Genomic DNA, 14,963 nt, shown 5'->3' with positions numbered 1-14,963 from the left:
TTTTTAGTAAGTTAAAAGTCGTTTCAGTCATGTTGATTTATTTCAGATTATTTTCGATTACATAAAAAATTTAAATATTTTTAACTAAATAGAAACAGTTAAATATTTTGATTTTTTTTTATTTAATAAAAAAACAAACAAACATCACGGTAGAGTTAATATTTTCTGCTGGTGAACTTGGTGGACAGTGTAGTAGATCAGGCCTGAAAAGCACTAATAGAAAAAATTTTGAAAAAAGAAAAGAAAAAAAAAAGGACAAACGAGAAGGGGACCGGAGAGGAACCGGAGATAGGCGGTAAAACCGGTGAGCATCACCAGTAAATAAGGCCAATCTAGAGATGGACCTTTTCACTAAAAAAAAAAACTCTTAGTTTATTAAATTATCTACCACTCACTCAACTCTCTTTCTCTATATGAATTCTAGAGAGAGGGTTCCCTCAGATCGAACTCTTCCCTGATCGATCAATTCTGGCAGGTACGTGACTCAGATCGACCCTACTTTCCCGCATTTTCTCTCCCATTTTCTCTTCCACTTTCTCGGAATAGTTTGAGAATTGCTATGAATGAGGCAGCTTTATCTCTTCAAAGCACTGAAACTGCGCTGTTCCGACTCCGCTTTTTGAGGTACAGAGCTTCGGTTTCCACAATGCCTTGTGGAATCTCTGCGTTTCGAGGTTTCTTTCAACCTCATTTTAATAAATTATCAAGCCTCTCGCCAGCTGTGTTTTAAAGTGTAAACCCTAGCTTTGGTCAAAAGCTGAAGACATTTTGTAGATTTGAGTGTGCTTCTTGTTTTCTGGGTCGTTTCAACTTGTTTGAACTCAAATAATCTGAAAATGGCGGTGTCGCTGTTGTATATCTGTGATGGTGGTTTTTGAGTATTTGTACGAACAAACCTAGGTTTAGCAAAAATTTGAATTTTGGGATTTGGACTTGAAATGTCGTTTGGATATGGTGGTGTTTTTTAGTTCCCCGTAAATTTAGGTCTTATTTGGGTATTCTAAGCATTTGATTTGACCCCAGGACCAGTAGAAGTGGCAAATTTGGGGGGTTTTGAGGCCAAAGCGCTGAGATCTGTGAAGAATTCAAAGACATTGATGTTGAAAGCTTGGAGAGTACCGTCCATGAATTTAGCTGATTCGGATGTAAGGGCAGTTGTGGAATATCATGAAAATGGCAGTTTCTGTCACCATTTGAGGGTTTAATTCGGTGATTTTGAATTTCTAAAACAACCTGTGGTTGCTAAAAAGTGCAAATTTTAGGGGACTTTGAAGGTGGAAAGCTGAGATCTATGTCAGGAGGTCCCAGAGTGAGGTCAATGAATGTAGCTGATTCAGAGGTGAGGCCAGTCCTTGGACCTGCTGGAAACAAGACGATGAGGTCGTTGAGTGGTCGGAAACCTGCAACAAAGCCTCTAAGGAAGGCAGAGAAAGCAACCAAAGATGATGAAGAGATAAAAGCCCTTCCATCATCTAATGGGGCTGCATCATCTCCACCATCACATTCTGTTAGTGTTCCATTGGTGCTTCGTCGGCAGGAGCAGTTGTTGCATTCTAATTTATCACTCAATGCCTCATGTTCATCTGACGCCTCTACAGATTCGTTTCATAGTCGAGCATCTACTGGTAGGATCACTCGATCAAGTAGTACAGCACGGAGGAGGTCATACGCCTCCAAGCCAAAAGTCATTGTTTCTGATGGTGTGTCTGAATCCCCACCTGATGGTCTGAAAGCCAAAAGGAGGTGTGCATGGGTGACACCAAATACTGGTATGTCTTGTTACTTGATTTTGGAATATTTTGTTTTCATCCTTTTAGAAATTTTAAGGATGGGATGTTCATGAATGCTATTTTCTGGATGAGATGTTCATTAATAATTGTAAGCTTAAATTTGCACATATCTCTACTTGATCTCCAAATGCTTGTGACAGAGCTTTGGTTTGCTTTTATCAATCATATATACCATGAAAATGTACTTACAAACCTTTGACATGAGGAAAAGGATTTTATTGCATATTCAGCAGTAAGCTGCATTTAGGCATTTCTTTTAGTAGTGTAGGCTTTTCAAGTGCCAAGGTTCCTAAACGTGGAATGCACTCCATTGGCCATTTAGAAGTTAAATTGGAGCTTGAAAAACTAAGTTTGCATCTCTTTCCATCTATTTTTTTTCCTCCAAAACTGCAATAAAGCATAGTGGACTGCTTTGCTTGAGACCAGTTTGGTTTGGGTTGATCTTTGGTTTGGGATGCTTAAAGCTAGTAATTGAGTGTCTTCTTAATTTTTACTTTAATTTATTATCCACACTAATCAGTTGATACAGGTTTTTAACTTTGTTTCCTTTTTGTTTGGTCATAAACACTTCTAACCTGTAGAAAATTATTTTATTTCTTTGATGATTTAGATCTATATGTGTACCGTATGGTACAAAATGCTAGGAGGCTAATGCTTTAGTGGACATGACATTTGATGTTAAAAAAGGGTTTACATGGCAGACCCCAAATAATGGGGCTCATGTCTTCGTTGAATTGAGTTATCTACATGTACTTGCATCACATCTGTTCTATCTCCTTGAGGTTGCCTCATGTAGTTCCTGTAGTGGGGGCATTGGCTCTGTTTTGCTACATAGCTAGCTGTGTTAAAGTTCTGAAACTAATTTTAATGTATGTTAAATGTGAGATTTTACTCAAATTAACTAATTGGAATCACTGAATCAATAGAATACACAGGCCAGTTGTTTGACTGAATTATATTGGGAGAGAGTAAGTATTTTTGTCTTGTTGCTTTGGGAGTAGAGCAGTTACCCTTAGTGGATAGCTCCTTAGCCTTATTCATTTTATTTTTCTTTACCAGCTCATCCTGTGAATTGAACTCAGCCACTTTTTATAGGTAAATTGTTCCAATCCTCTCTTTTAATTGATTTTAGATCAATCTGGAAACTTTCATATTGGTCTCTGTATTGGGTCAACCTCATGAATATGTCATGGTTATTATTACTATTTTCTATCTTCTCTATGAATCATATCTATTGTATTCAAAGTTAGCTAGCTTGGTAGTAGATGTACCTTTGTAGCAACCAGTTAGAAGAAAATATTTCTTAGCATGCTTTAGTTTGTCATAACTCTTAGCTCTTCCATTCAATTTCATGGTGATGAATATTAAAGTTAGAATGAAATTATGCATGCTCACTTCATTTCGTGTTTTTCCCTCATTGGGTGCAAGATCAGGGATACACGGCAAGAATTGGACAATTTAAAACTTAGGATAAACAAAAAGGGTCTGCGGTGCTATATCCTCTTTATTCTTATACATAGTAGTACCATTTATATGAAAATTTGAAGCTTTATCATTTGTGAAGGTAAAAGTAAAGAACATAGGTTCATTTTTGTCACTTAGGGAGACTAAATCACTTGGTGTCAACTACATGTGTTGGCTACATTGTTTTCAAGATTTATTTGCTCACTGATTTTCTTATATTTTTAAAGCAGACCTGTCTTACATTGCTTTCCATGATGAAGAATGGGGAGTTCCAGTTCATGATGACAAGTACGTGATCTCCATCAGTCCTTGCATTGCCTATCAATTCCAAAGCACTAACATGGCTCAGGACTCTATTTCATGTTCTTTTAGTTTTGCTTAATATCCTTTATACTAAATGCAGGAAATTGTTTGAGCTTCTTGTCCTTTCTGGTGCCTTGGCTGAACTCACATGGCCTACCATTCTCAGCAAGAGGCACATTTTTAGGTACTGTTCCATGAAAAGCAATGTTCTAATTTGATGAACTATATCTGCCATATATTATCTATGGTTCCACATGGTCATATTCCCTTCCCCTTTCTTGTGCATCTACCACATTCTCTTTTAACAATTTTTTTAATTGCAGGGAAGTCTTTGCGGATTTTGATCCAATCGCTGTTGCAAAATTGAACGAGAAGAAGTTAATGGCACCAGGAAGCATTGCTAGCTCTCTAATATCAGAGCTTAAGTTGCGTGGCATCATTGAGAATGCACGACAAATGTCCAAGGTAGATTCTCTTCAATTTGATTTGATTTTTATTTGTTTCAAATTTAAACCTTGAGTAGCAGAACATGGGCATTTGTTAACTTTGGTTGAGTATCTCCCTTTTAAATAATAGTTTGCATCAGACAGATAATGGTATTAATCTTCAAGTAGTCTGTTTTTACCAGTGTGATGATTTTTAGTAATGATCACATCCAGAGTACCTAGATTTGCTCAAGATGCTTTTTCCCCTGGGACCACTTTCTATGCTTTCTTTATCTGTTCAAACAATTAAATGACATATAATGCATGTTTAGCAATCACCTGATTGGTCAGGTTAGGTGGAAAGTGGTTGAATGGTGGTCCTCATTCCTCTCCAATCTGCATGACTTACATAAAGACAAACCATAAGCTTATTATCCAATCCAGTTTGACCTTAATATTTCCTCTTATTTCAAGAGTAAGTTGTGCAACCTAATTATTCCTTCTTCCTGAGCATTCCAGCTTGCTTAGTTGGTAAATTTGGAGCTGTTTATCAAGTTGGAATATTTTCAGCTATCATCAACCCCCTAACTACTAACCTTTGTGGACGCAAGTAAAAGTGATATAATTCCACAACCAGGGTTGTTGCTATGATTGTAATAGTTTGCAGGTTTTGCTGATGGCAGGTCATAGATGAGTTTGGGTCGTTTGATGAGTATATATGGAGCTTTGTGAATCACAAGCCAATAGTTAGCAGGTTCCGGTATCCTCGCCATGTTCCAGTGAAGACTCCAAAAGCAGATGTCATAAGCAAGGACCTTGTGAGAAGAGGTTTCCGGAGTGTGGGGCCTACAGTCATCTACTCATTCATGCAGGTGGCAGGAATAACTAACGATCATCTTATCAGTTGCTTCAGATTCCAGGACTGTGTGACCGCTGCGGAAGTCAAGGAAGAGGAAATCACTACTGGAGCAGCTGAAGAGAAGAAAAGCAATGTGATTGAATCAGAATTGTCCAGAGCTATCGATGAACTGAGTTTTTCATCAGAATGATGTGCCAAATGCCCTGTGGGTGGGTAGGTGGGCGGGCTGGCAGGTGGGTGGGGGCGGGCACGCAGGCAGGCAGGCATGCAGGTGGCGCTTCAAGGTCAATCATCAATTTTACCATGTTGACTGGTTTTTAGCTGCTCTTTACAACTGGGTGGCTACGAAGGTTGTGTATAAAATTTCGTGAATTTGCTGCGCAACATGGATTGGTAGATTGTAGATTACTAAAAGCCGAATTGGATTAACTGGTGATCGTGTTGTGGAAGGGAAAGAAGCTGTCATGGGGAATTTATAAAAAAAAAACAAAAAATAAAAAACAAAAAAATCAGTGTACAATTATTTGTACAGTGGAAAGTGTTAATTAGATTTTTGCTTGAAAAACAAAAGGCTAGGCATGAGAAAGAGATGGAAGGAAAATGAGTGTCCCCTTGGATAAAAGGACATTACAGGTTGGGAGCCTCAGGAAGGTGGTGGACAGCGCATAGCTTGATAAAGGAGAGCAGCCATGGGGTTTGTTTCTGCCTTTAAATGGGGTTGGATTTGTGTTTCTATGTTCCCTTGGGACAGGGTATGGCTGCCGTATTTATAACATGTTTGCCCTGTTAGGTTCAAATCACCAATTAAATGTGGGGCATCCCTGTTTCAAAGGAGGAATTAAGATAACGACCGCTCCATGTGTTTGTCCCTTTTTTGTTTTATGCCCCCTAGTCCTGAATCTTTTTTTTACCAGAAGAATCATCCCATGATCCAAGCCTTGTCTCCGTAAAAGATGGAAGACACCCTGAAAAGTTGGGAAGGTGCTGACCCCAACCACCTTTGCCATTTCAATCTCTCAATTTTCTGCCGGTATGGAGGGAGGCTGCTGCAGAGTCACGCACCTAATGATTGTTTAGAGGCCGGGCGCCTGCCTAACAGACTTGCTTTCTAGTTATCCCAAACTTTGTGGCTCTATATCATCTTCAAATAATCTCATAAAGTAGCAGCCACAGCCAGCTCAAGCACCAAAATTGACATGCTTTGTCCCAGCAAACTACAACCACAAAACAATAGGTGAAATATTCAAAGCCACTTCTATCCATGCGTGTAGACTTTGTACCAGACACTCAAATAAAGCCTAGCCAGCGCCAACAAACATCATGGATTAATATTAACCTATATTAAACAGGCCTTGGGGAAAATTGCCATGAAATGAATGCCATCTCAACACGCCAACCAAATATCCATACATGAATTGCATAATCAAGTGTGCTGTAGCCTATAGTCAATCCAATAGTACAATACATAATCAAAATGCAGCATCTTTATAGCAGTTACTATGACCTAGAATTCAGATGTCAATAATACCTTTTTGGAGCTTGTTGCCTAGTAAAATTACTTCTCTCAGCTCATGCCCAATAAAATTCGTTCTTCCAGCTCTTTTGAGTCTGTTTCCTCCGACTTGCCCACAGCCATACCCATACGTTACCATTTCACATTTTTATTTTCACTTACCTGTTTAAACAGTAAATGACAAGTCTTTCTGAGGTCCACAGACCCTCACCACATTCAGAACCAACCATCGGACATGACCTCTAAAGTGATCTGCTATCCAACTTAATCTTCTGAAATCGACCATGGCAAACTCTAAACCAGACAGATTCCCCCCTAAATCATGGATGCTGCTACTGTCTTAAAATGTTCCCATTGAAGTCATCTTACAATAACTCAAGTAAGAATCTTGAGTAGCTGTGTCTCTTTTGTTTGGGTCTGTTTCACCTTAAAATGAAGATACTGAAATGGGTGCCAGCCAATTCTATATAATGTCCCGCAAGTTGCAACTAGTATCCTGCTCGAAACAAGTATCATACAAACTATATACAAGTGTTCACTGAAAGACTAAAGTGGAAAGAAGGAAAATAAATGAAAAAACAAACAGAAAAAAGAAATCACCAAACCTGTAGACTCAATAATATATATGAAACAGCTGCATGATTTTCACAGAAAGGCCCATTGGTGATCTAATCTTTTCGTTCTTTCCTCTCTCTTTTTTTTTTCTTTTTTTTTTTTTAATTTTTCTTCTTAGGCCAGATATTAAGTTTTCAGCACGGCTTGATTTCAAATCCAATGCTCAGGAGAGTTCGAGCAGATTCCATGGCTTTCTCCCCTCCTGGATCCAATTCCTCAGCTGCCAATTCACCTTCCATGTCCACTGACCATTGAGTTGAAGATATTTGATTTTGGAAAGCTTCAGTTTTCTTAAACTGCAAGCTGTTCATGGAAGCAGGAGCAGCAGCCGCAACAAGGGGAGCACTTGGTGGGCCATGTCGCTTTTTTGGTACAGGCATGTCATGGTCGTGTATCCCCTTGTATGTTATTATGACAGCACTGGTGTTATCTATGGCTGTCTCAATATGCTTACGAACAGGACATCCAGCAGAAGTGCATCTGTAATAGTTCCTGGAAATTTGTCCCAAAGACAGATCAGAACAAAAAGCAAGCTCACAGGATAAATTTAAGGATATGAAGCTGTCAAATTCGGTAAAAGAGTTGGACTTCAAAATTAAATGGTTCGACAAATATTAGTTTCATAGTTATTTCCTTAGTTTGATTCATTAAGACTCCTGAGATCACATATTAAGAAGAGGGATCCATAACTAGATCGTTCTCTAGATTTCATGGGGAGACCTGATAGTTCTCTAGAGCTTGTGAGGGATCCATGACTAGATCATTCTCAAGAGTTCATGGGAACCTGATAGTTCTCTAGAGCTCATGAGGGATCCATGACTAGATCATTCTCTAGAGTTCATGAGGACCTGATAATTCTCTAGAGCTCATGTGAACCTGATCACACTTTTTCAACCATCAGCCTCAAAGAACTGTTTAGATTTGTTTGGGAAAGATGGACCAGTGTTGTTAAAAGTGGCTTTCTGAATGAAGGCAATAGGTTTGCTGAATCCAGTCATATCCATGGGTAGTTGGCTATGTAATAAGGTACTTGCTAAGTTTGTGATCACCTAGTCTTACTTTCTTCCTTCAATTTCTCCTTCTACTGTTCTCTAAATCGCCATACAGCTAATAAGCCAATAAAGCCTGCCATCATTCGTTTATATGTCTAATCTATACCCTAATTTCACAACACTTATATTCTTTCTCCCTTCAGCCTATTTTCCAGGAAACCTTAAACCATAAATCAGCTGCATAAGGAAGCCCTAGCAACCTATTTTCTGCAATTCATCAACCGATTACTTTAAAACCTTGCATCTTTAAAACATTGCATTAAACCCCCTAGTATTCTTTCTCAATCTTAAAGAAAGATAAACTGTAGCCCTCCACACTTTGACCCATACCAATAGAGATATTGTAGACGAAATTACTCAATGTTTAAGTGCTGTACTGCATCAAAGCAGATATAGCCTATATAAGCATGATTGTTTTTTGATAGGTAAATAAAGATAATATTAAATAAAAAGTGACAAAAAAAAGTGCATCAAAGTACACAAGACGTGCATATAACAGTCACCAAAAGGTGTTAGAAAAAAGGAAAAGGGACAACAAAAAGCTACTCCCTCCCTCAATAAGAACCCATCCAATTGATGAAGTCAAATAAGGACATTGGGTCTTCAACTATATACAACTTGGTCGAAGACAACAAATTACAAAGAAGGAAGCTTTTTATTCTTTGGTCTAAGCATAAAATTTAGAAACTAAACTATTATGGCTGCATTTTTATTTTTATTTTTATTAATACAGAAAACTGATGGCCTTGTTTCACAGGACTCGGGAAAATGACATTAATTTCCATTACTGAAGAACTATGTAGTGGGCAAGCCCAGGACTTGAAACCAGGACCTTCCTTGTGGGAATACCTATCAGTTGAGCTGTATGTGGAGCTAATATTATTTTATTTTTAAGAACTTAAAAGTTAAAACTATAAACTGAGTGAAATTGTGTCCAATATTGCAGCAGCCTAAGACTCGGAGTAGCAATGTCAGACTCACACACAATGATGAAATAGGTTTGTTCTACAAAATCTAATAAAGGAGAGCACGCACCTGGGGTGAGGGTTTCCCTTCACCATCTTTTGTCCATATTTGCGCCATCTGTAGCCATCACCTGAGATCCCCACATCACCCGCCGCATGCACAACAAATTTAGGTTTTTTTCCAGGTTTAAAGTGAGAACCTGAATTCCCTAAGCTGCTTTTCTTCGATCTGCTTCTCATAAATTGAAAAAAAAGGGACAGAAAGCCGTATCAGTACCAGTGCTCCCCAAATCAATCCCCCAAGTACAAGAATGGAATAGAGGTGACAAACAAAATTCATATAACTCATATGGGGCAACTTTGCTTCCACTTTCATACTTGTATTACCATTGGATCTAATTTGTTGTTTGTAACTTTCTTGAAAAATCCTAGCATCTTGGTGCATTAAATCTGTTAGGAGCAACCCCTGGGGGGGTTATGAAGCCAGATTGTCTTTTGATGCTACTATGAACATACAAAATTAATGAACTTAAATACTTGGTTGGGGCTGACATGAAATGAACAACTTCTCACAGAACAGTTTCTATATATGATTCCCACCACATGCTACAGCCAATCATATCTAGGCAAATCCTGAAACATCTTTCAACTGAATCCTATATAGTAGCCCTTTCTTTATAAAACACGTGATACCATGTCATCAGTATTGCAAAAGGATTGGGATCCAATATGTCATCAATCCCATCAAGTTTAACTAGATATATGAAACATCAACATGGTTGGCAGTTACACTCATGTATATATCTAACTATTATTGCCTATCAAAAAAAAAAAAATCTAACTATTATTGAAAGGAATCTTATTAAAACATATAGCTCTTTCCCAGATTTCTATAACTATCCAACAGTCAATTACATCTTTTTGTGAACTTGCTCTTGCAAGCTAAACTTGACCTACTCCATGCAAATGAGGCAAAGTAGATAGAACAGAGGTGGAATTGCAAGAATGCAGAAAAGAGATGACAGCCTTCCTTTCTTTTTGTTTTTTTAATTCTTTTTTTTTTTGGTTGACAGTAAGAATCAAACTCAACCCACCCTTTGAAAGGCATTTCTACCAAGCTAGGATCATTTTTGTAGCTAATAAACTAAATTAGAGAGAGAAATGAAGGGAAGTTTGAGTAGGAAAAGGCTATCAAGAGATTGACTTGTATGGGATTGCCTTTAATCCACATTATATGCACAAACCTTATATATGTGTCAAATGAGTCTGTTGGGGAGCATACTCTGAATCCACTAGGGCTGCTACAAACTTGCTGAGCCAAATTCAATAGAAATTGTCTCAAAGTTCCAAATTCTCTCCTAATTTAGTTAACCAACTCTGTCTCTCAAAATTTGTGCATGACTGACAAGATATGAATGTTTCATTGAAGAATTGCATAAAATTTGCTGGTCAATAGGGATTTGGAACCAGTTCTTTATCTCCAACAATGATGTCTTGGCGTGTGCATTGAAAAGCACGGTAGGCAGTCCATATTTAAGGGAAAAATCATAGCATCAAAATGAATCATTTGAGAATAATTTTTATTTAGATTTTCTAACTATGACTTTTTGTCCTCCTTTTGACTTGTTCTTTTAGATTGCAGTAATCAATTGTCACAAGGGGTGATGGTGCTTCTTTTATGCTGACATGGCAACATGAAATTGGAAAAAATACCTTATGCAAAATTGATAGTGTAAAGATTGTTGTGCATGCAATCTTGTAAGGAACAAGATTGGAAACTATTTCATAGGGAACTTACCTCCGTTTAGGCTCCGGCTCATCAATATGCTCCTCCTTAACCTTAATTTCAGGATTCTCATCAGAAGCATCTGAATTTGGCCTTTTTCTTTCAGGTATCAGTGGTGTTTCTTGTACAGGTTCTTTTGAAGATGTAGATGGATCTGAATCATTAAGCATTCTTACTGGGTCAGCTGTAGTACTATTCCCTGTAACAGGCCCAACTGGTGAAAGCTTGCCTTCTTTCATGCAGTTAATCTTCCGAGGCGGATCATGATTGTGCCGACTTTTATAAATAATTTCTATCACTTGGCCCGAGTCATCACAACATTCAATCTTTTTAGCATAACAGTCAGAATATGTGCATTTGTAATAGCTTCGAGAACCTTTAGGACTCTTTACCTGCTTCTGACCATATTTCCGCCAATTGTAGCCATCTGCAGAAGGTGTCTTCACAGAAGGAACAGTAGATATAGTTTTCAGGTCAGAAGAATTTTTCTGGTTCCCTTCTGGCATACATTCACTGTTAACCTTTGGAAATGGTGATGGCCTTTGTTCTAGTATTGTTGGACTTGGAGCCGATTGAATAGACTGGGTAACAGAAGTTGGTGATAATTCCACTGACGAAGTTGGACAACCAGATGACTGAAGTTGCTTCTTTGTTTGGACATGAGTGGTCTGGGCTGTTACAGTAGTCCGAACTTCTTGATGACACACCCCAGCTTGCTCCTAGGGAAAGAAAGAAGATATCAAATTACAAAAATCAAAACAGAATTTTGTCAATGCATGAAAAATAAAATGTTAGCTCATGAATGTAATGGGTAAAAATGCTCTCGCATAATAGACAATTAAACATAGCAATGCAAAATGCATCTCAATTAGTGTCCAAAAAAGGAAGTCAGGGTTTCAGCTACAAATTTGATGCCTCAAAATTGGAGATTTAGATTGCCAGATTTATGAGGAAAACTGCCATATATGGTTAACAGATCATTCTTTTCGCACATACAACATGAAATTTTGCCAATTATTAGAAAAATATGGGAGCAAGAAACCATGATGAACTAGTTGTTGGAAAATATCTCGAATTCCTAATTGGTATACATTCCCTTTTATAAAGAATATTGCACAAAATATTTCCCATATTCATGTCATTGTAACATTAGGTTTTTTTTATAAAATAAGGAAAGTTAGTAGAAATATCTTTATAAATATTTTAGATCATGAGGGAAAAGACTTATGAGATGAAGATGGATTTGTGAGGAAGAATGTGAGGCATCCAATGGAACAAGGGGTTTGTGGTTCAGGGTATAGAAATAAGGAGTGGGGGAACATGAGATGTTTCAAAACTTAATAGTTATATCTAGTTTTTGTCCACTATAATATTCTTTATAGTATAATGGAATGATCTTTCTAATTCGTAAATATATGTTTGGTTGGCAGAACTACATTAAAAGCTTATAAACCTTTACATGCAGATGATTTTTTCTTCGTATTCTTGTATTAACATGTTTGAATTGAAGCTAATGCTAGCACAACACTATTGATCACAAAAGATAATTAGGTGGACCTGGATCACCGAATACAGTTAACCCAGAAAATCAGTCCACATTGTGTTAAAAAGCTGCATGGGCTCCAAAAAAATTATTGACATTTAACATAGATACAAGTTGCATAGAGTAGGACATGGGTATGTACTTTACAACACCCTTCTTGATGTAAAAAATGGCAAGAATGAATAATCCCAGATGACCATTAGCTTTCTAAGAGATGCAGTGTTCATCTCTTTCTTACAAGAACATCCCTATATTCTCATAAAAAAAGAAAAGAAAAGAGAAAAGAGAGATCCTTATTCTACATCCACATCCATAATTAAATGGTTATATATTGCAAGATGGCTCTCCTCCATAACACAATGGTCCCACTCCTATCACCAGCAATTAATCTGCTTCAATTCTCTCCTTAATGCATATTCCTCTAGCCTTCCACATCCCAATGGTTCAATCACATTGCTATGATCATGATTCTGAATGATCATTCACGGACTCAAAGGCCCAGATTTTTTATCCTTAGGTTTTCCCCAAGAAAAAATATGGAAACAATGTATAGCATTTTTTATTTCTTCAGAAACAAGAAAATTGCACCCACTTGTCTTTACATGATTTTTCCCAAATCAAGAGCTAGAAGACCCCTAAACATGTCTCACACTACAAATTTCCAAACAAAATTCCAAATTTGCAACAACAGAATTACACCAAATTCTGGATTCTTGAAAGCCAACAGCTAACAGAAACCACAAATGGCCCAATGACACAACCCTCAATTTGGTTGCTGACAATTTAGGAAAGTAGAAGATAAAACTTTGAAAATTATGTGTCCTGTTATTCTTTTTAAAGAAAAATAAGAAAAAATCAGAGGCAACAGTTCTTATATGAACTAGAAAATACAAAGAAGGATTAGTTGTTCCTTCAAAAGGATTACAGAATATAACCAAAGAAGAGCATAGAATTACAACCAAAAACCCCAACCCAAGGACAAAAACGAGAAACCAGTAAAAAATTCAAGCGTCAAACAATCCCCTACAAATAAATCTAGCAACAAGGCAACACAGCTTGCCAACTGATCCATACATGATTTGTTGTTTTGGTTTCCCAAATTATGTCAAAGGTGATTAGATAGTAGAGATTTCATTTTCTCAGTTCCTAAATAATGGAAATCTAGGATCCCAAAGTTGTAGTTTTTTATCCTTCTGCCTCTCAGAGCAGCCAAATGGTAAGCAAAAGAAACAAAAAATAGAGTCTCTCCATTACCTCCCTAACAAACCGTCCCGCAGCAACAGCAATTCAAACCACAAAGATTCGATCAATTTCCCAATTTGAACTAATATCTCATATAAAAACAGATGAAATAAAATAAAGAAGCAAATACTTAATAATTACGCAAAGAGATCAAGAAACCGGACAACCATCAACTAGCCTATTCATGGCTGCGGAGAGCATATGCTTGGAAAAGAATCAGAATATTAAATATAAAAATATTAGTTATTTATATTTGTTGAAACTGTATCTAACTTTTCTACGTTTTTCCAACTAAATCTCGCAACGATTATTTTCAGAAGCTGAAAGCATCCATGAACAACTCAAAAATGAAGGAGAAAATGGAACTACTACCTTGAATTCAACCGAGGCAAGCGACTGCGAAGTAGAATTGAGCGCCGAACCTACCAGATCAACCATAAAAATCACCAACTCCACATGAAACCCAACCAAACACACCAACTCGTGCCAGAGAACCAACCGTACCTGAGAGTAACTGCGAACCACTCTCCGTAATCGACGAAGCCACAGCTAGGGTTTCCGATTCACGAGGCTCTCCCAACTCAGCAGCTCCAACTCCCTCCGAGTCACTGAGTCCCTCTCCGTCCTCAGAGCCCGATTCGGCCGAGTCGGAATCCGACCCCGAATCAGACTCGGGGTTCGGCTCAGCCTTCTCTGCTTCGGGAGCTTCAAAGCTCTGGTTCCCAGCCATGGCCGATTCGGAGAGAAGGTAAAGGCTTCGAGCGGCTAGGTCCGGTTTTGTTATTCCAATTTAATTTTAATTTTATTTAGTGTCCGAATCCGAAACGCGGTTAGGACATGGGTTTCGGATTTTGTGTGTTTCGGAACAGATTAGAGAGAGAGCAGTGGTGCGGTTGCTTTGACTCGAATTGACTCAGGTGGTTTTTTTGTGGGGGGTAGGCAACGGAAACCGTTAAAGCTCCGTTACGAAGGCAATCACCTGACCGCTGAAAGTGTTGAGGTGTTCTTTAACGGCGCAGGTGGCCGTTTGTTTGGAAGGGCATCTTTGAGTGCGAGTTGACGTAGCGGCTTTGTTGATTACTTTTATTTACTAGTTTAATTTTTTTTTAAGAAAAAGGGAGATTTATGTGAACGCTGTGTTGTGCGTTAATACTTAATAGGTTAGGTTGGTAAGAATGCCATTCATTGGCTTTGGTCTAATTTTAATGGCACGCGCCTCCCCTGCAATCCTTCTTCACAACTCATGGGCTACAGCTTAGCTGGTCTCAGGTCTAAGCCCAATCTATTAGCTGAGTTTGGTTGGGCATAATATTAATTTGGGTCGAGTGTAAATTTTCGTCAGAATTTTGTGAAAGACGGAACGGAGACCATTTGAGGATTCTCCGATGAATGGGTTTCCAATCAGG

At 38.0% G+C, this 14,963-nt stretch overlaps 2 protein-coding genes across 8 annotated transcripts; one reads left to right on the top strand and one right to left on the bottom strand.

The window, feature by feature from the left end:
* Nucleotides 1-346: 346 nt before the first annotated feature.
* Nucleotides 347-5,372, top strand: LOC100267363 (uncharacterized). Of its 5 annotated transcripts, none has more exons than XM_059740859.1 (7): nucleotides 347-475; nucleotides 1,024-1,145; nucleotides 1,263-1,769; nucleotides 3,485-3,542; nucleotides 3,658-3,741; nucleotides 3,881-4,022; nucleotides 4,666-5,372. In XM_059740859.1, exons 3-7 carry the CDS (start codon nucleotides 1,292-1,294, stop codon nucleotides 5,029-5,031), a joined length of 1,128 nt encoding a protein of 375 aa, XP_059596842.1. In that variant the 5' UTR covers nucleotides 347-475; nucleotides 1,024-1,145; nucleotides 1,263-1,291; the 3' UTR covers nucleotides 5,032-5,372. The 5 variants fall into 5 exon arrangements, with proteins under 5 accessions (XP_059596842.1, XP_059596841.1, XP_010656608.1 ...); XM_059740857.1 differs by having other exon boundaries at nucleotides 355-624; nucleotides 3,482-3,542; XM_059740858.1 differs by having other exon boundaries at nucleotides 1,024-1,769.
* A 1,421-nt stretch (nucleotides 5,373-6,793) lies between these two features.
* LOC100262194 (probable WRKY transcription factor 32) lies at nucleotides 6,794-14,839 on the bottom strand. Of its 3 annotated transcripts, none has more exons than XM_010658303.3 (5): nucleotides 14,062-14,839; nucleotides 13,930-13,979; nucleotides 10,785-11,491; nucleotides 9,057-9,218; nucleotides 6,794-7,461 (listed from the first exon to the last, which is right to left on the bottom strand). In XM_010658303.3, the coding sequence occupies exons 1-5, from the start codon at nucleotides 14,285-14,287 to the stop codon at nucleotides 7,104-7,106; spliced, it is 1,503 nt and encodes a 500-aa protein (XP_010656605.1). In that variant the 5' UTR covers nucleotides 14,288-14,839; the 3' UTR covers nucleotides 6,794-7,103. The 3 variants fall into 3 exon arrangements, with proteins under 3 accessions (XP_010656605.1, XP_002276194.1, XP_019078563.1); XM_002276158.5 differs by having other exon boundaries at nucleotides 9,057-9,215; XM_019223018.2 differs by lacking the exon at nucleotides 9,057-9,218.
* Between the last annotated feature and the right edge of the window lie 124 nt (nucleotides 14,840-14,963).

Source organism: Vitis vinifera, chromosome 11 (genome assembly GCF_030704535.1).
Source record: "Vitis vinifera cultivar Pinot Noir 40024 chromosome 11, ASM3070453v1".
In the NCBI taxonomy this organism is placed as follows: Eukaryota; Viridiplantae; Streptophyta; class Magnoliopsida; order Vitales; family Vitaceae; genus Vitis; species Vitis vinifera.
Note: the sequence above shows the minus strand (reverse complement) of the source record. Positions and strands in the feature narration are given on the sequence as shown.